Source organism: Beauveria bassiana (assembly GCF_000280675.1).
Source record: "Beauveria bassiana ARSEF 2860 unplaced genomic scaffold BBA_S00043, whole genome shotgun sequence".
In the NCBI taxonomy this organism is placed as follows: domain Eukaryota; kingdom Fungi; phylum Ascomycota; class Sordariomycetes; order Hypocreales; family Cordycipitaceae; genus Beauveria; species Beauveria bassiana.
The window spans coordinates 153,923-175,059 of record NW_007930878.1 but is presented as its reverse complement, the minus strand read 5'-3'; the positions used below and the strand labels follow the sequence as shown (position 1 = coordinate 175,059).

Below are 21,137 nucleotides of genomic sequence, written 5' to 3'. Positions count from 1 at the left end.
GCTTTCCTAACCCTCGCAGGTAAGTATCGAAAACTTCAGCTGCTCCTAGCACTGGTGGCTGCACCCCCGCATCAGCGAGTCCTTAGTCGCACTGCGTCGAATACCAGCCACCCAGTGAACTACCTACCAGTACCAAAATCGGGCCGGCTCCCCAGGACCCCGACCCCGACGGTGCGAATAGCAGGCCGTTGATCGCTGATTGTGATTGTGATTGTGGGCTGCGCTTGCTGGAGCTATCAGTAACTAATACCTGCTTGGCCATTGGCCCGCTTAACTCTACCATCTTCACAATCATCTCTCACGTCCCTGAAACAGAAAAATGAGTGCGGCGATGAAGAATCGCGCACGTCTTGTATGCGTTCAATGCCATGCGCGCAAGGTCCGTTGGTACAAACCCAGCGGTCATTACCATATCTGAACTTAACTCAATCCCAATTGGTACAGATCAAATGCGACTTGGAAGAAAACGGCGATATTGATAATACCTGTGCCTACTGCCGCAGACACAGTATAACCTGCATGTTCGTATTGCTCTCACATCCCCTTCAGCGAACCGGCGCCCCCCCTTTCACCCCCGCCAAAAGGTAAGAAGCCACATATGCTGAGTCAAAGCAGACCGCGTCAAGGTGTAAGAAAGCGCGGTGTCCCAAGTCTACGACGACCTCGAAAAGCGTCCCTGACCGGCTCGGCAAGTACCGACTTGCGAGCTGATCTACCCTATACGCTGTCAGAAACTTCCCCGAATATCTTACCTGACAGCGGCAATAACGCGGCATACATTGCGGAGCACTCTGTCCTCCAAGATAGCGACTATGATTGTCAGACCGATACGCCTACACCAGGCTTACCAGCCAGTCCAGGGGGTAGCGGCATCACACCCAGAGTCAAGCTCAGTGCGTTGCGAGCGACCGATGCCCATCGGCTACCGAAGCCGGCATTACGACAGGCCCTTTTTGATTCATTCTTCACAAATCTGAATTACTGCTTCCCAATAGTCAGTAGGTCCGATGTCGAGTCTCCAGGCTCGTCTGTCTTGCTGCAGCAGGCGGTTTGTCTTGCTGGTAGCTTGATGCGGCACCCAAGTCTACCAGACAGCTTTCCTAGAGCGCAAGCGATATACGAAAAGATCAAGATTCTGATTTGCGTCAATTTTGAACCAAATATGCTCACGGTCCTCAAAGCACTTACTTTTTTGACTCTCTGGAGCCCCAATCCGCCTCATATGGTAAGCTTAGATGGGCCGTGGCACGCAACTGGCACAGCCGTCCGTCTAGCTATTCAAATGGGCATGCACAAAGACTCTACATACGCCAATAAACCTGATCGCAAATGCCGCAGGAGGCTGTGGTGGCTGATTTTTGTAAGGACCTATCACTGGAATAAAATCCTAGTAACGCAGTTCCAGTGCTCGACTAACCCTTTGCCAAGGCTAGCGACTGCGTGCTAGCGCTCATTTATGGGCGTTTACCTGCCCTAAAACGGGACGACTTTGACGTTTCCCCGCTGTCCGAGGAAGACTTTGACGTCGTCGACATTCAATCGAGACAGTTCATTGCAGACATTTCATTGGCGCTGATAATGGGGGGACTGGCTCCCAAAATCTCGCGCAATATTACACCCGCGCAAGAGCAGATGCCAATCGCTGAGCTCCTTAGCGGCTGGATGATGGAGCTGCATCCAGATCTGAGCCTGTATGACGACAACGGCGACAGGCGAGCCCATTACTTTCCGGTAGCAGAGCTTCATATACAATATTTCGGAGCAGTCATTCTATCGCAGGCCATGCCGTCCAAATGTTCGAAGCAATGGGCCTGTTCAACTGCCTGCTTGATAGCGGCCAGCTGCATCGCAGAACTCTACGAGGAAATACTGTACAGGGAAGAAGTATGCTTATTGATAACGATGCATTCCTTCTGGTGTCTAACAGCCGCAATACCTCTAATTTACTACAAGCCAGAAAACGAGGAAATGGAAGTGCAACGCAAAGAAAGTCTTGGCGCATTGTGCTCGGTTATTGAACAGTTGAACCACAGATTTGGCATCGCCAAGACTGTAGCCAGGAAAATAAAAATTCTTCAGCGGGAGCGAGAAACTATTTTGGAACAGAGGATTACCGCACCCGGCGGACGTGATTTCGGCGAAGGCAGCGTCGACCACCAAACAACGTCCTCTTATCAGCTTACAGCTTTGTTTCCGCAGCTGCAAGCCTGGACAGCCCGACGGGAATCAGGACACCAGAATGCAATTCTGGATACCATAGCACAGACACGCGTCGACAACGAAGCTCACGGAGTCGAGCCGACCGTGCAATGGATTTCCGAAGCTCCTTTATCAGCTTTTGATGCACTTGGTGCACCTGGGTTTATGGATGACTTCCTTGGTACTGGATACCTTCATGATGGAATGGACTTTGAGCTGAGAGACATGGTATCTGTTGGTTCCATTTACATGTGAAATCGGAAACTCGTACGACACTTTAATTATTGCACTCATGAGCATTTTCTGCGTTTAGGTCCTGGAGGCAATGTACTGCTCGCTTCCTAGCATCGAATAGCGTTGATGTACGCCCTAATGCAACATTTCAGTGAGGCGACAAGCGATAGAAAAGTAAATTCAAGAGATATCCTGTCTGTGCTATGCTACACCGTGCTCAAAGCTGCGCAGCCTCACAGAACCTGACAAGTACCTTCACTGGCGCTGTTGTGAGAGTGTACTGATGCTTTGTCACCGTCTCCGTATCCAGGTTCTCAATCTTGCTGTACCGCTGGAGCAGTCTTACCACAACAAATCCGGCTTCCGTTAATGCAAACTGCTGCCCCAAGCAGATCCTTGGCCCGCCATTGAAGGGCAGATACTCCCATCCGTGTTTGCTGCCAATCCACCTCTGTGGTCGAAACTCGTCCGCGTCATCCCCCCAGATATCTTTTCGCCGGTGCATGACATTCACATTATAGATGACCTCTTCCCCCTTGCGAATGTAAACTGGTGCATTTCCATCCACACCACCTCCACGAGGTAGCATAGTGTTTCGCGTGGCTCGTCGGCTGTTCTCAGGCACCACAGGATGTAGGCGAAGGACTTCCGACAGAAGGTTTTGCAGATGACTGCACGCCTTGAGAGATTCAAAGGTAAGGGATGATGCGTGTTCTGAATATGGGCCAAACGTCTCAACAATAATTCTGTGGAACTTGGAGTAGTAGTCAGGATGGCGGGCTAGTAAGTAGAAGGTCCAGCCCAACAGTCCCGCAGTAGTATCTCGCCCTGCAAGCAAGATATTGAGGAGTTGGCCGCGTAGTGCCTTTGGATCCTTGGTAGATTTGACGAGCTCACGAAGAAAGACGAAGGCTTCCGTTTCCCCTTTGGAGTCAGGGCTACCGGAAACTTCCTGTTCTTCATTTAGCGCTTGCTGAACGAAATAGTCTGCAAATCGATGCACTGTATTGCAATCATCAGTGAAGGATTTAGGAGAATATAGAAAGTGGAAGTCCATGAGCATGCCCTTGAAACTGATGGTAGTGTTAGCTCTGTCGAACGCCCGTCCAAAGGATGACCAATCCTTGCTATCTCTGTTGGCTTTTGTCTCATGTTCACTAGACGTTGCTTTCGCCGCATTGGGGCTGTCCAATAACTGTGAATCAACGCTTTGTCCGAACAGGAACTCAGTCGCAGAATCAAGTGTGAGGTTGAAGAAAAGAGGGCCCAGGTCGATCGGGCTTGTCCAGGAACCGTCAGCACCGTGGTGGAATCGACCGAATAAATGCTGGATGTGGACTTCCTCTAACTCAAGGCTGGAGATTTGGTTTCTTGTAAACTGTGGACGTAAGAGTGCACGGTGATGCTGCCTTATGCACCATGAATGTCAGTAAAACATCGCGTTTGAGGGGATCAAAGTTTACTATATACCATTCTTTACCATTACTCGTGAAAATGCCATGCCCAAGGAGCGGACTGAGAGTATCGGTACGGAAAGGACCCATTTCGAAGTCTTTAAATTGCGTAGCAAGGATCGCTTTGATGTTTTCAGGGTCAACCGTAGTGTGGCACCAAAACCCAAGGAAATTCTGCACCCAGGTTGACGGACAGCCCATCTCTTGGTGAACGAGTTGGTCATCATTCTGCAGCTCCTGGTTTTTCGCGGCTTTGGCCATCCGAAGCACGTTGTCGAGACCAAGTGGGAGCTTGCTTCGCCGCACATGGGCAGGTTTGCACCCGAGTTTCCTTGCAAAAAGCCAGTGGTTTATCTCGATGCATACCCACCTAGCAAGGTAAAGGATAGCAGCACCGGCGAGAAAAGTAGAAATAGGCGAGAGAGTCATTGTGTTTGACTCAATAGCTCAAATGATAGAGCTTTACATGTGGAAGGTCTTGGCAGCTGTCCGGCGGCAGGATGCGGAAGTAAATATAGATGGGCTACTCTGCACTGATCTGGCCATCCATCCCCCTATCTTTTTCCACGGTCTTGTAACGCTATAGAGCGTGGCGATAAGTCGCATCTGGACCTCGGCGGGCCGGAGTCGGGGCTCCAGGACACCGAAAAGTAGTGGAGGCAAGGAAGTGGCACCAAGAAACTGGATAGACCTCCATTTCGATTGCCGTATAGATCTACGCTTTGGTTTGTGTGGGTTGTCACATCTCAACAACCCCGCGCAAGCTAATAAGCCGCAGCCTCCCCGCTGCCTTCGGCAGCGCCACCACGGTAGCAGAAATCCCGAGTGCCGAGTGCCGTGCCATCAGCTTAGCAACTGCACTAACTAGCAGGCAGGGGTTCTCCCTTAGTTAATTGTCAATGACTTACGTATCCACACACTCTCCAAGGTGTTTATTCTATGTGTATTTGTGGTATTTCTGTCGTTACTTTTTAGACAGTTAGCGATCCAAGTATAAAGATATCTAGGGGCGCTACCTACCGGCATGATACACCATCTTTGGAGTAGACGATACATATTGACCAGTATGAGCGCCATGGACATACCCAAAACTCAGAGAGCCTTGATCTACGATGCCCCGGGTACCATCTCAACAAAAGAGGTTGAGATTTCGGTGCCTGACCCTGGACCGGGAGAAGTTCTCATACGACTGTAAGTGAAACCTGATTTACTAAGCCAAGTGCCAACCTGATTAACATTTTGAGTCATAGAACGCATTCTGGTGTCTGCCATTCTGACTTGGGAGTCATGACGAATTCAGTAAGTTGTAGTTCAAGAATCCACTAGGTTAGCACACGAAAGTCACTACAGGGCCGACTGACAAATTTGTTAGTGGAGTAGCCTACCTCTACCAACTCCCGAAGGACAAATTGGCGGCCATGAAGGTGTTGGCAATGTCGTCAAACTAGGAGTTGGCGCTGAAGACTCAGGATTGACAATCGGAGACCGAGTTGGCATCAAATGGATATCGAGTGCTTGTGGCCACTGTCGTTCGTACCCCACCACCTCAGCAACCAATCACCGAGACTAGACTAATTTATGGAAGAGCCCTGCTTGGCTGGGGCTGACGGTCTTTGTTTCAACCAGAGAATCTCCGGATATTACACCCCAGGGACGTTTCAACAGTACGCGACAGGGCCGGCCCAATATGTAACGCGCATCCCAGATGGGCTTGACTCAGCACAGGCGGCACCGATGCTTTGTGCTGGAGTCACCGTCTTGTCGGCCCTGTAGCGAAGCCAAGCGCGAGCTGGCCAATGGGTTGTCATTACCGGGGCTGGCGGCGGCTTGGGACACCTCGCAGTGCAGCTGGCGAGCCGGGGCATGGGGATGCGGGTTGTCGGTGTTGACCATGCCAGCAAATCGAATCTGATACTGGACTCGGGAGCGGAGCACTTTGTTGATATAACAAAGTTTCCAAAAGACGACAATGGGGAAGCAATTTCCGCCCATGTCAAAGAAGTCTGTGATGGGCTTGGTGCTCACGCTGTCATTGTATGCACTTCCTCCAATGTGTCCTACACTCAAGGCCTCAGATTTTTGCGCTTCAACGGCCACATGGTTTGTGTTGGTATACCTCATGGCGATGCAGCCATTGCCTCCGCCAGCCCCGCGAGCATGATTGCAAATCAGTTCACTATATCGGGCTCGGCTGTCGGCAATCGTCAGCAGGCTATAGATACGCTGGACTTCGCTGCTAGGGGGGTAATAAAAAGCCACATTCGTCTTGCACAGATGAATGAGTTGCCGGGTGTATTTGAGGACATGGAGAAGGGTACTCTCCAAGGTCGTGTGGTATTAGAGCTATAACAGGCTTAGCACACAGATTTGAGCTCTGAGAGACTATGTTGATTTCGTTTTTTTTTTGAGTCTCAACTACTGGGCATAGTTTTATCAGTGCAGATTGTATAAGTCCATTCTAACAAGGCAACTATATTCAGGTAGCTGCTACAAGACTACGTCGTAATACCATATATAGCATGACGCCTTCATCCAATCACGTTAGTTTTAAATTGCAAGAAAAGGTCTATATCGTCATTAATCTTGTTTTGTAGCAACAATCCGCCTTTGTTGTCGACATGTAGGTATAGTCTATGTTGGGAAATAGTGCCTCGCCGATATATGAATGAGTGGATTGTGATACAGAACTAGCTGTTGCCTTCAAAGATCTCTGATGTCCGGAAACTGGAATTTCCCTGCCTTCAATTGCTCAATTGCACTCTCCACACCGGGCAATCCGATCTGATCCCCAATCTCCGAGTAGTTCGCCTGCCAAAGTCCGGGGCTTCCCTTCGGAAACTGAGAACGGAATCCAATCATTCGTTGCGCACGGAGCGACAACCCTTTGACGATTTCTTTTGGAGTAATGAGAGTATAAGCTTCCTCTGGCGTGAGGAATGAAGCTTGAAGGGGGAACGAAATGGCCCTGCGGTATTCCGAAGCCGTTTTGTTAGCACCACCCCCGTGAACCGTCTTGCCAAAGATCAGGCAAGCATCTCCAGCCTTCATTTCCGCGGGAATGGTGTCCTCGGGATTTCCAGGAACGGAAAAGTCAAGCCATTTGTGTGAACCGGGGATGACGCGAGTCGCGCCATTTTCTTCAGTGAAGTCAGTCAACGCGACCAGGAAATTGATGGTCGCTTCTGGTCCATTCGGTCCAAGTTGATCAAAAACCTGAAACTGGCCCTGGTCGCGGTGTAGAACTTGTTCCTTATTACCCGGTCCGATTTCAATGACCTGCGCGGTTGAAAGCCAGTAAGTGCCAGTTTGAGGATGAAAGATGCGCTCTGCGATATCATGACAGAGGTCGTGATCAAGCAGATAGTCCCGAAACGTCTTGCTGCAAGTCGTAAGACCTGTCAGGCGCTTGGTATTGACGCCATGGAAGCTCTTGATGCTGTCGGAGCTGTGTTTGGAACCAGGATCCAGGCTACTGAGTGGCTCATTGAGATCCTTGTTCATCTCTTTGACTTGATCCGGGCTCAGTAAGCCCTCAATAATCACACCGCCAGCTTCCTGTAGCGCAGAGAGAATGGCTATACTGCCCTCACTGGCCGCAACATGGGGTATAACCGATGGAGATTTCTGTGATACCATTTTGAAGTGTTGAAGAAATGTATTTGATAGAAATTTTACTCAAGAAGAATTCAAAAGGCTTTGGCGTCGAGGGAGGCAAAGCTGCCAGTTATCTCTGGCTAACTCAAGTCTGCAAGCAGCATGGAATGGACAGTCGTTCAGAAAGATATATATGAGAGACTCACGACAGTAGTTTGACGTGATGTCCCGTAAATGGGTAACTGTCCCTGAGCTGTGGTAACATGGCGGCGGCTAAGAATGCCTAGCTGCGTACCGCTTCGGCACTCGGCTTACGGCAGACAAGGATGCAGAAATGTACCGATGAAACCATAGTCTCTTGCCGAGTCCCAAAATATTTTGGCAAATTGCCGAATTTGATTTCAAAAAATAAATTACGCCTTGATGCAGGCCGAAGCGGCGAGTTCAATCAGTTACTGGCCGAAGCCGGTGGCCGAGTACTCGGCATCTGTCTACCTTGAACTTGGCTAGGTAGAAACCCTGGTAGAGGCTTTGCGCTATGAGTATTGCCCGATTCCACGCCCTTTTCCTTTCCAGTATTTATAAATACCAAAGGTAATACATTATTGCCTAAATCCAACAATTCAGTATTCCAAAACTACTCAACACTCTACTTCTGATTTTTCTCTTTTCCTTCAAAGCCCTACATGCTAGTCGCTGCTATTATTCTCAAAGAGCTATCATGGTACCAAAACACCCACGCCCCGCCACCGAACTTTTTAACATCCCTGGTCAGCCGGATGCAAAGCTTTACACTCATGCGTCCGCGAGTGAAGGCTCAAACCGATTGATCTTCCTAGCGGGCCAATGGGGCATGCGTAATGGAGTGTTTGCCTCAACACTAAAGCAGCAAGTCGAAGATTCCTTTACGAACTTGAGAGAAGCATTGAACGCAGCCAGCGCCAGCGCCCACGATGTTGTTAAACTCACGTTTTATGTGGTCGATTGGCCATGGACGGAAAAAGAAAGCTTGGTAGAACCTTGGCTGAAGCTTTTCGTGCAATGCAGCGACAATTACAGGCCACCTACAACTGTGATTCCCGTCTCTAAGCTGGCGCAACCCGAAGCAAAGTTTGAGGTTGAGGCAATCGCATCGATTGGTGGCCGCTCTAAACTGTTCAACTCGGAGCTACGACATACTGCGCAGCCAAACAATATGATCAATGTGGATGTTGTCATTGTTGGGGCAGGATTCAGTGGCACGCAAGCCGCCCATGATTTGTCCTCTGCTGGCTTCAATGTTGCGCTGCTCGAGGCCACTCATCGAGTCGGCGGGCGAAGCAAAACAGTGCGACTCGCCAGTGGACCAGGTGTGGCGGAACTGGGCGCAACTTGGATCAATCAGCACACGCAGCCAAAAATCTATGCCACAGTTAAGAGGTTGGGCCTTCACCCAGTACAGCAATACCTGGAAGGTGACGGAGTCTTGCAAGCCAACGATGGCAAGGTTTATCGCTTCGGCAGCAATGATCAAGTTGGAAACAGCCCTGGTGTAGGTAATCAGAGACCCTTTCAGTAACCACTTTGTGCTAATGCCTCCGTAAGCTGTCTAGCGAAGACGCGAAATCCTTCCAAGGACTGGTCGAAGCAATTGACCACGAGACCGAGAATAATGCATCCCTGGACATTAATAATACAGGTAGCTTTCCCGGCCAAGACGACGTGTCGGCGCTTGAGTGGGTGAAAAGAAAGAAGCTGGGTGACTTTTCTCTTCATGTAATACGAGGCATCACGACAGCGATGGTTGGAAGAGAGCCAAACGAGATCGGTATTCACTATTTGCTCGATTACATCAAGTCTGGGGGAGGCTTCACTAGCCTGACCAGCGATGACGAGAAGGGGTCTCAACAGATGTTTATCCGTGAAGGTAAGTCGACGACTTGCGCACGTGAAAAATGCGAATGGCAATTTAATGGGTTAAATCAAGGGACTTCGGCAATTGCGCATGGCCTCGCAGCTGAGCTTCGTCCTGGATCAGTAATTGTCAACTGCCCGGTTGATGAGATTCATCAACATGGCAAAGATGTCATTGTGACTACAGCAACAGGATATCAATTCTCAGCAAAGAAAGTGATTGTGGCTGTACCCACCAATACATACGGCAAAATTCAATTTACACCTCCGCTGCCAAACTCCAAGCGAGCTCTTGCCAGTGAGACCTTACCGGGTGTTTATGCTAAGGTCTTACTGACTTATGCCAGTCCTTGGTGGCGAGTGATCGGTCTCATGGGCAAGTTTCGCAGTCAGGTTGGCCCAATTTGTTTCTCCTGGGAAGTGTCCAACTTTGAGGACAAGTCGTTCACCCTGGCGCTGTTTATTGCAGGCGACAGAGCCACCCAGTGGTACGGACTGTCGCCTTTGAGGCGACAGCAAGCGGTCATTGAGCACTTGGCTGAGCTTGTCGGCCCAGACCATCGCCATCTGGCATTGGATGTGCTTGAATATAACGCTGGTGAATGGGTGGAGGAAGAGTGGATGGGTGGCGCGCCAACTTCTGCGATGCCTCCGGGCTACCTCTCCAAGTATGGCGAGGATTTGAGAGCTCCATTTAGGAATGTTCACTTTGCTGGTGGCGAAACTGCTAGAGAGTGGAAGGGTTACTTGGAGGGCGCTCTGCGTGCCGGCAGTCGGGCTGCGGATGAAGTGATCGAGCTGCTTGGGAAGCCTCAAAACAAATAGTCTAAACTTGAGGCACTTAATTCGCGTCCAAAGTAGTTAGCTGCAACGTCAATGCACTCATATTTACCTTCTCGGTCTAATGTGATGAAACACAAAAACATTGAAAGCTCCGATAGTGGTAGGCTTACCGGCACTGCAAGAGCCTCATCATCCTTCTACTTCTTAAGGTAGGAGGTTTGGGTCCGGTCACTATACAGTAGTGTATAATACGGGCATCTTATCGCAATCCAAGCGGGTCTTCCCCGCGTTGCTCTAAGTTTGCGCCTATCAGTTTCTGGGGTAGTGGTGATAACGTATCACAACTGCTGATGAGGACGGCACCACGAACATCGGCATTCGGCTATTATAGCGCAACAGATACTGGTGGCGCCTCTGATTAGGAAGTAGGTTCGGAATAGCTATTGAATTGTTTTATAAAAGAGATAACTGCCCTTACATAGAATAATGCTACAGCGCGTGTTACTTGCTTTGTTAAATGACCTGTGCTATTTGGTGCTCTTGCGCGAATCAACACTTTAGCAACAAATCACGACAATGGCGCAAATTATTCTGCAAAATGATGTCAAGGCATTTGTGTCTCATGATACAACGGTCGAAGATAAGTCCTCCACGGGAGGAGAACTAGGCATCAAACCGAAAGTCCACTTTAGTCTACTGGGCGCCATCGGTGTCCAATACTCGGTCACCAGTGCCCCCATTGCTATTGGCGCATACATGTCGCTAGCTATCGGCCTTGGTGGCTCCCCGGCATACTTTTGGGGTTTCTTTATGGTCGGACTTTTTCAATTACTCGTCTGCCTTGCTACTGCAGAGCTTGCCTCGGCGATTCCACATTGCTCTGGTATGTTGATCAAGCATCATAATACGAAGCTTCAAAATTACAGGACTGACCACACTCTTGAAAAAGGCCCGGCGTACTGGGCTATTGCCCTTGCAGACCGAAGATACGCCCGCAGCTTGGGATACATTATGGGATGGTTGACAAATGCTGGCTGGTTTTTCGTATCCTCAGCCTGCACCCTTTATCCAGCCCAGCTAACAATGGGGCTCGTCCAAGCGGCATACCCGGATTTTACTGCAAAATCATGGCAAACGTATCTGATTTACGTATGCTTTGCGTTACTGTACCTGTTCTTCAACCTTCCCCTCATCTTTCGGTCAGTTAATTTGTTGCTGCGAATTGTAGTCGTCGCCGTTAATGGGACGGCGATTTACCTCATGATCGCTCTCTTGGTACGCACCCAACACAAACAAACAGCACATTTCGTGTTTGCGGAGTTTACCAATGAATCAGGCTGGGCTTCCGACGGCCTTGTCTTCTTCCTTGCCCTACTACCTGCTGTTGGATGTCTCAGCGCCTTCGACAACGCCACACATTTAACCGATGAGCTGGAAAACCCCCAAAAACAAGTTCCCCAGGTTATTATAGGGTCATTTCTCATGAGCTACCTCACGACGATTCCTATGATTGTTGTATACCAATTTTGCAACATCGAACCAGAGAGTCTTCTAGCGGCACCTGGCAATCAGCCCTTCATCCAGCTCATGCAAAATGCATTTCGAAGCTTTGCCATGACTGCCCTTGGAACCAGTATGATTATATTCTGCTTCTTCATTGCTGGAACTGCGGCACTCATCAGCTGGTCCCGCCTCTACTGGTCTTTTTCTGCTCAAGGAGCATTGCCATTCTCGATCACAATGTCTAAGCTGTCCTCACGCGATGCACTACCCATCAATGCTCTCTGTTGGAACACTGTGCTAATTTGCGCGATTGGTGCTATAAGCATCGGATCTACAACTGCCATGAATGCGCTTCTCGGAGCCGCAAATTTGTGTCTCCTGTCCGCCTTTGCCATCGTTTTTGGACTGATGCTGTATCGTGGCCGCAAGGTGCTAGATCCGGAGCGATGGTTTAATCTGGGGCGATGGGGTGATCTCATAGTTTGGGCTTCGCTTATATGGGTCATTTTCATTTCTGTTATGTTTTGCTTTCCTCTGTATCTACCGGTTACTGCTGAGGTTATGAACTGGACATCGCTGGTCTTTGCTGGCGTGCTCATTTTAGCCGGGGCTTACTGGCTATGCGTCTATTCACGCAGAGGTATTGTTGGAGAATAAGATTTTTTGTGGGCGTAAATCGCTTCAATACAGGCGATCTGTTTACCAAGGCCAAAGTGCAGGAATAGTGTCAGGGTAGTGGCAAACTGAAAACAGTACTGGTGGCATTATAAGCAGCCATTTAGATGTGCAATTCTAGATCATGAGTTCCTATAAAATCAATACTGGCTACTAGCATCGCTTTTCCTTCTTCTCTTGCATATTGCAAAAGTGTTACATTAAGTCAACTCTATGTAATCTATATCACAGAGTACATCGTATGGACTGCGATTCAATGTCGCACACCCGCGTAGCACTTATAACATAGGACCTTCAGCATGTTACGATGAAGCCACGTAACCTATTCTGCAGTCATTGTGATGCGCAAGTATTTAACTAGGTAGGACGCCTTGCATGCGCTAACTACCGCCACTTTGACATTTGCCGCCTGGTTTCGGCGCCCGCTTCGGCGCCCACGCTTCACAATCGGTTCTCGGCACTCGGCTAATCTCAGCGACAGCGTAAGTTAAGGGTAACCGGATAAGTGAAAACCTATATCAAACCCTCGCAATTTTACGAAGTTTTTGCATCCACTCTAAGCATACTGCTCGATGTAAGCGGACCTCTCGAGCTATGGCGAAGTCTCTAGTCGGAAAGAATGCTGTGGTCACTGGCGGCTCACGTGGTATGTAGAGGCCGGGGCACCGCTCACGCAACCTTTATCAACTTTCACAATGAAAAAGGCCAAATTTTGAACTAATGTGTCAGGTATCGGTGCCGCTGTCGCCATCGAACTCGCTGCACGAGGAGCGTCAGTCTTGATCACCTACGTGTCGTCAGCTAGGGCGGCAGAAAGCATAGCCAGAAAAATCGAGAGCCAAAGTTCAGACGTCAGCGGGTTTGCGCTACAGGCAGACAGCTCTAAATCTATGGATGCGGCTGTCAGCGTGGCAGCCGAGTGCAGAAAACGATTTCCCGACGGCATTGACATAATAGTCAACAATGCAGCAGATGGTTCTGATGTAGACTTGAAGAACCTGACACCGCAAAATTTCGACAGCACCTTCCATACCAATTTGCTATTTCCTTTGCTTCTTGTGCAGCAGGTTCGGTCGCAAATTAGAAGGCAAGCAAGAATTGTCAACATTAGCTCTACGTCAGCACGGCGAGGTATGTGCAAAAAAGAAGATGTGTTGTAGTACTCGCTGATATGTTCGGCTAGGGTTTCCATCGGCAATAACATACGCCGCATCTAAAGCTGCCTTGGAAAGTGTCACAAGATCATTGGCGAAAGAACTCGGTAACGCCAATGCTCCTAAGTGATCTAAATCGGATGCTAAATGATTTCAGGTCGCGAGCTCGATTGCACTGTCAATGCGGTTAATCCCGGACCGGTTAATACTGATATGTAAGCTTTGCCTCATTAAATCGACTGGACTGCGTCTAACCGACTCGTGGCGAAATAGGTGGAACGAGACTGAGGGGCTCGAAATGAATGCCATTACACAAAGAATCGTCTCTGAGACGGCTGCGGCAGGACGCATTGGCGAGACAAGTGACATTGCACCAATAGTCGCCTTTTTATGCGAGGAACAGTCCAGGTGGATAACTGGAAGCGTTGTATGTGCGAATGGAGGATTAGTTATGGTATAGTTTATGTAGATCAGTAGGCAAGAACCTGAAAGCAAACTTTGATGAAGTATGAAAACACGGGGCAGAAATAAGCCAGGTTCTTAATATGTTGTCCGCTTATTAGTAAAGTCGAGGTAGATCTACGGTGTAAGTAAATAAAAAGAGGTGGGAAGCCGATGTTGTGGAATATGTGGCCGGTCTAGTGTATATGCGAACTTGTTATATAGTGATAGGGGCATTAGGTTGTGTATAATCACGACAGCGTGATGTGCCGTGGCTAAACAATCTACAGTAACAAAAGTGGCTTTCTTTACACTAGATTATATGAATATTACGTAGAATTCAGTTTGACAAGATTGTGTTATACTATTCTGGCTGGCAGATCATGTCTAGGGCGTCAGCAAGTTTAAACAGCGTGCTAGCGTTGTCGCCAGAGACGAGCAAAGGTGTGCCTTCCCATCTCGCTTAGCTTGAGCGCAGCGCAACAGGCTTCGCCCGTCAGCAGCTGTCCCTTTTCTGCGAACATCGTCTTGACGGCGCAACTTGATTTATTTTATGCTTGTATGACACTAAAAGCTGATCTCCCATTTAGTGCAACGGCGAACAGCCCTGCAACAGATGCGACTATAATCGCCACCGATGGGTATCAAAGAGCGACTTGCGCGCGGATTTGGGAATGCTTAGGTACGGTCTTAGGCAATATTTGGGGGGTTGCCAAGCCACAGCGGACCCAAGCCAAAGCAGCTCTACAATGAACGATGGTGCCGTAGTGCAGGGTTGTATTGACGGTATCCGCTCGCCTGATCTTGACAGTGGTCCTATGGTGCTGCTGGGAGGGGATTCAGTCGCATTAGCGTCAGATTCCATGCTGAGAGGGGCCGTGGTGACTGATCCATCTATGCAAACTGTTAAGCTATACGCTCAAAAAATGGGTAAAGGGAGCTGGCCGAGTTGTGCTCCGCAGGCACCCGCTCGTTGTGCCTTGGAGAGGCTGGCGCAAGTCAATCGGATGAGGGCAAAATCTTTCATAAGGTCGACGATGTCGTCGCCCTCTCCTTGTAGTGATGGCCTTACTCGACGCATTTACCACACACCTGCAGCCTTGAGAAATGGGAGGATTTGTAATTGGCCAGTTCCTGGCAGTTGTAACACTGATTTAAGCGTAGTTTCCGCTTGAAAACTGATGTTGCGCCAGACAGTCCCCCGCATAGAATTATCCTTTATGTAGAAATCTTGTCGCCTCGCTGGCTCTCTTGAAGTAGACCATTACAGAGTCATGCGGCTTCCGGAGCTATTCACTTAACCAAGTTACACTGATAATCTCTGTGATATTCTCATTGCCAAGAATCGCGATTAAATCCGGTAGTACTTTGCTTTGTTCGTCTGAAATGGCCGATCGGCTGACACCACGAATCGCGAATGGGGCAGTACTAAGTACTCGAGCACCCGGCGGCAGTTTCTCTATTCATATGCAACATCAACTTAATGTTGTAGTGATCTAAGAAAGCGAAACCAACTTATAGCTGTCTTCAGCATATATCCATCATCAATTCCCAGAATCAAGTCTATACCCATCTGAACGTGTACCTCACCCGGACAGACTACAAGCTCAACCGGCGACCTGGCAGACCCGCCAGCGCCCATGATCTTGCCGGCCTCTATTACCCCATCGCGGTACAGCTCGTCCCCGCCAACAAGAAGTAGAACTCGCTCTGCCCGAATGTCACTCCAAAACGTGGCATCGCCATGTGCAGCTCCAGCCCACACCTCAGGTAGCGGCTGCCAGTTCAATATGATATTCTTCAAAAACCAAACAGTCATGTAATCTTTGCCTGCATTCGTCGTGATACTTGCAAAGTTTGTCCTGTCACTTGTTCTTGGACTGGTAGCGATAGCACCAAGAAGCTTGCGACTCTCTGTGCCTGAGCCGCACACGGGCGTGATTCTTGGATGAGGCTCTCGGAGATGTGCGAGAAGGGCAAGTGTAAGGTTAGCACCTGCAGAATCGCCTCCAATGATGATGTCGGAAATTGGGTGACTCTGTAACAAAAGTCGTAAAGCAGCAGCAGCTTGAGCAAGCTGTGTCGGGTATCTGTGCTCGGGAGCCAGGGAGTATTCCAATATCGAGAGGGAGGCTCCAGCAGCGATAGCTTCTTTCAGTGGGAGCCCGAGGTGTTGGAATGGTAGGCAATACCCTCCACCATGGAAATATAGGTAAAATCTGCCGGGTTCTTTGGGCTCGCAGTCAATGAAATGAAGAGTGGCTGGCGGAAAATCACTCGAAACATCAATCTGCAAAGAAAGATGGTGTAGCCCTCTCGCTTCGCACTCGCGCGCGATTACCTGCCCGCTCGTACCGCCAATAAGAGCACGAGCTTGCGTTAGCGATAGAAGTGTGAATTGACGAGTGAATGCCCTTTGGAGGTTGCGTTTGACAGTCTTGAAGCTGATACATTTCTCAAGCCACGTTCGACGTAAAAAGTCGAACGTCCCTGCTACAATGATTATTGGCATGAGAATAGCAAACGATGCCATCTCACCGAGGGTGAGCGATGTCGAAACATGACTAGACATGATGAGAAGCAAGGGTATTCTGAGGTATGAAGCGCTGAAGATTGCAAAAGAGATCACTTAGTCAAGCCTAGGTAGAGGACAACAGACGGTGATTTATCATAAAATGGCTCATAAGTCTAGTTTTAACCACTACCTCGGGTTTTTTTCATTATCAAGCACTCTCGGCTGCATTAGCCCTGGTTAAGCTTTAAGATGCGCATACGCTTTAGCTGAACACACGCATGCATCTGGTATGTGGATACGCAGCGGCTTAAACTGAAAATATGCATGCATCTGATAGCGGCTTAAGCTGAAAACACACTCCTGTCGCTTGTTATGAGGTTGCGGAAGGAAATTGCGGAAATCAAGCGTGGGCGACAGTTGTCTCATTATCGAGATGTCCTTGAAGATCCATAGGAATTGCTCAACGTGCAGACTATTAGGGCAGATAAGTTCTGTGGGCATCCAATCAATTCAGGAACTCTTACCTCTAGACACCACATTTGAGAATTCACAAAATGGCTGTCGATAAAGTATTTCTGCAAAGGCTGCAGGACAAATTCCCGAATGATGCATGATTTGTCTGCGCAGGAATTGTCCTACAAGCCAACGATCAGATGGACATTATTGCCGAGTTGTGGAACGCAGTAAAGGACAACACACCTAGCCCAAATGCACAAGTTATCAAGGCGAGGAAGTTGCGCGAAGCTTTCTTGAAAACCAGCGTTCTCGTCGGATTCCCAAAGGTACGTTCGATTCTCACTTCCCAAGTCGTGTGCGTACAAGCATCAGGGAATTAATGCGTGCACAGCGTTGCGCAACGCTCTCAAAGAGACTTCGCCAGAGGTAGAGGAACTGGACAAGGATAAGTCCCTTCGCCAATAACTCCAACGCGAGGAGAAAGATGCTCGTGGTTTAGAGTTCTTCTCCAAGGTCTACGCCTAGCACACTGATAGAGTACTTCGCAACATGTCCCTAGCTTCCGGTGGTGATCTGGCCGAGTTTGCCAACAATGCGATTTATGGGGACTTGATGGCTGAAGAGTCGCGATTGAGCGCCAAGGAAACAGGTCTTCTAGTGGGCGCGCTACAGCCTTGGAAAAGGCTTACGTTCGTAGGTAAAAATAGCAAGGCCCTTATTTCATAGTCACCAATCAGTTTTAATCCTTGACCCTAATCCGTGGTAGGTGTCAATCGTAGCCGTTCTGTCGGTTGATCGACCACCACTAGTTCCTAAACCATGGATCTTCGAGAAGTTGCTTCGCCGTCTTTCTGTCCTCTGGACGCCATTGCAGCATCCCCCGTATAAAGTTCAAGAATTTCTCTTTGCTGCTTCCTTCAAGGTTTTCTTCAGAAGCCTCTAGGCTCAGCCCTTCTGGGATCGGGATTCCTGCCTTCCATTGCCCTATGAGCAAGGTGTTAGCATGGGAAATGTTTGATATGATGGAAATGCCACTTGCCATCTTCTGTGAAAAATTCTGAGCTCCGAGCACCCCTCTGAAGTAAATCCAGGGGTGGCGGTCCGAGCATCCCTATAACCTCCGCCAGATGCGCCCGAGTCAAGTAGCCTTCCCCGCTAGGGTCATTACCATAGAAGAGGTGCTTTCCCTCAAAGAGATCCCAGATCTGCTAAGTTAGTAAACCTGAGGATATTGAATTAAAAACCTAACGTGAACATACCATGACGCCAACATTCCAGATGTCTACGGGATAACCCCAACGCACCTTAAGCATGACTTCTGGTGATCTATACACATTCGGCTGAGCGTCGTGATTCCTTCTCTCGTCACCACGAACCGCGGCGCCGAAATCACTTAAGATAACGTTACCAAGCTCTCGGGGTAAGCCAAACTTCCGAGATAGGTATATCGGAAACCCGTTGATATATTTTCGCGGTGTAGGCGTTTCAAGCTCAGCCTGGGTAAAAGCATCAAAGAGCTGCTTGTCTACTAGCTCCGAGTGAATATTGTCGGCTTTGATGTCTACGGATGAGTGGTTAGCAGACTATCAACTCTTTGGGAGTCGTCAAGGTGAACACAGCGCTTACCTGTGTGGACAACTTTACACTCTGCGTGCAGATAGTCTAGCCCAAGTAGAAGCTCCCAGAGTCCTGCCTTAAGGAGGTCTTCAGTGAATCGGTTCGTCGGGTTCCGACGTAGTAGGTCTCTCCAGCTATCCCAAAGAGGGGTTTGGACAAGACAGTAATGTTGTTTGCCTGCTGGACTCTGGAGTGCGAACTTGTCTAAGGCTGATCGCACATGGCGGCGGCCCGGGTGTGAGGATTTCACTTTCCTAATTATCTCATAGATATCGAACTCATCTTGGTGCGTATTGTCTGAAGTATACATTTTGAGTGTTACATGTTTATGGCTCCTAATAATGATAATTAGCTTCTTATTTCGCTGTTTTAGAAGGTAAATAGCGATAAGATACTAACTCAAGGTCACGAGCTAGCCATACTGTAGAGGTCGATCCAAATCCTAGCTTGCCTAGCACCTGGTATTTAGAGGCGTATACGTGCCCAATTTGGACCGGAAAGTATTTGCCTTCCTTGAATTCGTCGAACTGTTCCTCTTCAAGCAACGCTAACTCAGGGATAATGTCGAACCCTGTAGTAGGAAATCGCAGCGGCTGGAGAGGCGTCTTACGCGTCAAGTGTTGCGCCCACCTTAATATAGACGCCATTTCGATGACCTGAGAGTCTCCGCGGCCCTAACCGTCCGCGGAATAGTTAGCTAGTGATTGTGTTCACGAAGATAAATGATGGGAAGATTAACTAGCACTTAATGTCGTCACTGCTAACTATAGTGGGAACAATACCGATTATGTAAGATAGGTCTGTTAAAAGTACTAGTCACGTGCTAGGTTACTGGAGGCCTTGGGATTAATTGACAGGACCGATGGAGGTCCAAGAGCTACCAAAGGAAATCTACAGGTATTTCAGCTAAGGTATTCTTCTATAGCCTTCCACCGTCATTTTCAGCCTACTAGATCCTTTCCCTGACCATCGTAGCGTTAAGGGTGGTATACTAGCTTGCCGCTGGTATACCCTTTGAGGTAGCCAATAATAGGGCCGTGAACCTAGCTCGGCAATAATATGACGATGTCTACATATATTTATTCAGGAGAGAACACCTATAGTAGCCCTTTAAAACGTACTAATCAGGACAAGAAAGGTTACTAACAGGTCGGCGGTTACAAAGGCAGTTCGAGATAAGAAGACGGCGCTAAATCAGCTAATATCATTAGCCTAGTTGTAGATTATAGTGGACTATCTCTTCTCCCACGTAAGCGCCCGAGATTATGTTTCCACTGATTGGATACTATGCTATAAGTGTGAAGGACCCGTTCTGCTCAATTGGTCTTATATCGACGATCGTTCGATTAAACGCTTTTATAATAATAAAGGATAGTAATAATAAAACAGCAGAAGTGCGGCTTCTTTAGGTATAAAGTAGATAGGAGTCGCTGTTACCTATGCTGCCCTTTTTTTTTACCTGTAGCTTCCTCTTCAGAGTTGCTAACGCCTATTCCTCACCTGACGCTTGTTAATTCAGCCACCTTATTCAAAGCTATGTCTCGCTTCTTTACTACCTCTGCCCGGTCTCTCGTTCGTTTCCTTGGGTTTAAAGTTGAAAACCTGCCGGGACCTTTCAAAGATGCTGCCACTACCTTCCTAGCCCCAGGTGGAAGTGCAGAGCAGGTAGGCTACGCTAGCCTCTTAGGCTTTTTTATAGAATTTCTACATTTAACTAAGCTATATCGAAATAGAAACTTGGCAAGCTAAAAGAAGTATATATTAAGTGAGTTAATGCCTAGTATTATATTAGATGGTCTAGCTAACTCTACTAAGGTCAAGGAATGGAAACCCCATTCATCAATCCCACTTCAACCCTGATGATAAGGAGTTTATCATAAGTGCAAGGATCGTTGGGTCCAGAGACACCAAGACGTGCCATATTTATGAAGATGGTACAGGTACTATCAAGAAAGGTGATGATCGGAAGTAGCGGAGTATTTTAAGGGCACAGTACCTTCGGACGTGCTGGCCGCCCCTCCCTCCCAAGAGATCCCAATCATGCAATGAATTGTTATACTCTATATATAACTTTTCCTCCGTACGATCGCTATTCTCCATTCTGGACCACTATTGATGTCAGGCCTTCCCTGGACCTCCTTAAATTATATAGCCGCATCCACTCGTCTACGCTCTGTATTTGAATATAGTAGTAGGGCCACCGCCGTGATAGCTACCGAAGCCGCCACCGTTTCCGTGATGCCCTCCCCCACCGATCCCTTGCCTGCCGCCGCCGCCCCTTGGACCCATGCCTATACCCATGCCATCACCACCTCCCGGTCGCCGTCCCCCGCTAAACAGACTGCCGAGGCCGCCACCGAGGCTTCTATACTAGGACTTTCCGACCAGCTTTTACTAACCACGTAGTACGTGCGCCTCGTTGTAGGGAAAGATAGTATCGATTATTCTTTTGACCGATTTCATGTAGATTATTTACATAGTGATGAGCTTCAGCTTGTTTATTACGATTTCAATATCGGCAAGTGCCTCGACGCGCAGCCTTTGCGCCTTTCAGTCTGTAACCAGTCGCTCACAACTCTTCTGTCCTCACGAGATGACCGCTTGCATTCCAGCCTGCCT

At 48.7% G+C, this 21,137-nt stretch overlaps 10 protein-coding genes across 10 annotated transcripts; 5 read left to right on the top strand and 5 right to left on the bottom strand.

The window, feature by feature from the left end:
- Window positions 1-319: 319 nt before the first annotated feature.
- BBA_09023 (fungal specific transcription factor) lies at window positions 320-2,454 on the top strand (the record flags this gene model as incomplete). The annotated part of the gene is made up of 4 exons (XM_008604120.1): window positions 320-379; window positions 445-584; window positions 616-1,360; window positions 1,429-2,454. 4 exons carry the CDS (start codon window positions 320-322, stop codon window positions 2,452-2,454), a joined length of 1,971 nt encoding a protein of 656 aa, XP_008602342.1.
- Window positions 2,455-2,650: 196 nt separating this feature from the next.
- On the bottom strand, window positions 2,651-4,316 carry BBA_09022 (Cytochrome P450 CYP52T1; the record flags this gene model as incomplete). The annotated part of the gene is made up of 2 exons (XM_008604119.1): window positions 2,651-3,811; window positions 3,852-4,316. The coding sequence occupies 2 exons, from the start codon at window positions 4,314-4,316 to the stop codon at window positions 2,651-2,653; spliced, it is 1,626 nt and encodes a 541-aa protein (XP_008602341.1).
- A 646-nt stretch (window positions 4,317-4,962) lies between these two features.
- Window positions 4,963-5,457, top strand: BBA_09021 (alcohol dehydrogenase, putative; the record flags this gene model as incomplete). Its single annotated transcript, XM_008604118.1, has 3 exons — window positions 4,963-5,078; window positions 5,138-5,186; window positions 5,260-5,457. 3 exons carry the CDS (start codon window positions 4,963-4,965, stop codon window positions 5,455-5,457), a joined length of 363 nt encoding a protein of 120 aa, XP_008602340.1.
- Window positions 5,458-5,603: 146 nt separating this feature from the next.
- On the bottom strand, window positions 5,604-6,008 carry BBA_09020 (uncharacterized protein; the record flags this gene model as incomplete). Its single annotated transcript, XM_008604117.1, has 1 exon — window positions 5,604-6,008. The coding sequence occupies one exon, from the start codon at window positions 6,006-6,008 to the stop codon at window positions 5,604-5,606; it is 405 nt and encodes a 134-aa protein (XP_008602339.1).
- A 579-nt stretch (window positions 6,009-6,587) lies between these two features.
- On the bottom strand, window positions 6,588-7,523 carry BBA_09019 (phytanoyl-CoA dioxygenase; the record flags this gene model as incomplete). The annotated part of the gene is made up of 1 exon (XM_008604116.1): window positions 6,588-7,523. One exon carries the CDS (start codon window positions 7,521-7,523, stop codon window positions 6,588-6,590), a length of 936 nt encoding a protein of 311 aa, XP_008602338.1.
- Window positions 7,524-8,202: 679 nt separating this feature from the next.
- Window positions 8,203-10,199, top strand: BBA_09018 (amine oxidase; the record flags this gene model as incomplete). Its single annotated transcript, XM_008604115.1, has 3 exons — window positions 8,203-9,012; window positions 9,066-9,387; window positions 9,448-10,199. 3 exons carry the CDS (start codon window positions 8,203-8,205, stop codon window positions 10,197-10,199), a joined length of 1,884 nt encoding a protein of 627 aa, XP_008602337.1.
- A 534-nt stretch (window positions 10,200-10,733) lies between these two features.
- Window positions 10,734-12,317, top strand: BBA_09017 (choline and nitrogen mustard permease; the record flags this gene model as incomplete). The annotated part of the gene is made up of 1 exon (XM_008604114.1): window positions 10,734-12,317. The coding sequence occupies one exon, from the start codon at window positions 10,734-10,736 to the stop codon at window positions 12,315-12,317; it is 1,584 nt and encodes a 527-aa protein (XP_008602336.1).
- Window positions 12,318-12,929: 612 nt separating this feature from the next.
- On the top strand, window positions 12,930-13,978 carry BBA_09016 (gluconate 5-dehydrogenase; the record flags this gene model as incomplete). The annotated part of the gene is made up of 6 exons (XM_008604113.1): window positions 12,930-12,981; window positions 13,065-13,466; window positions 13,519-13,596; window positions 13,647-13,704; window positions 13,763-13,916; window positions 13,967-13,978. The coding sequence occupies 6 exons, from the start codon at window positions 12,930-12,932 to the stop codon at window positions 13,976-13,978; spliced, it is 756 nt and encodes a 251-aa protein (XP_008602335.1).
- Window positions 13,979-15,410: 1,432 nt separating this feature from the next.
- BBA_09015 (lipase/esterase, putative) lies at window positions 15,411-16,502 on the bottom strand (the record flags this gene model as incomplete). The annotated part of the gene is made up of 1 exon (XM_008604112.1): window positions 15,411-16,502. One exon carries the CDS (start codon window positions 16,500-16,502, stop codon window positions 15,411-15,413), a length of 1,092 nt encoding a protein of 363 aa, XP_008602334.1.
- Window positions 16,503-17,706: 1,204 nt separating this feature from the next.
- Window positions 17,707-19,165, bottom strand: BBA_09014 (protein kinase domain protein; the record flags this gene model as incomplete). The annotated part of the gene is made up of 5 exons (XM_008604111.1): window positions 17,707-17,885; window positions 18,070-18,106; window positions 18,161-18,462; window positions 18,528-18,853; window positions 18,918-19,165. The coding sequence occupies 5 exons, from the start codon at window positions 19,163-19,165 to the stop codon at window positions 17,707-17,709; spliced, it is 1,092 nt and encodes a 363-aa protein (XP_008602333.1).
- Window positions 19,166-21,137: the final 1,972 nt, after the last annotated feature.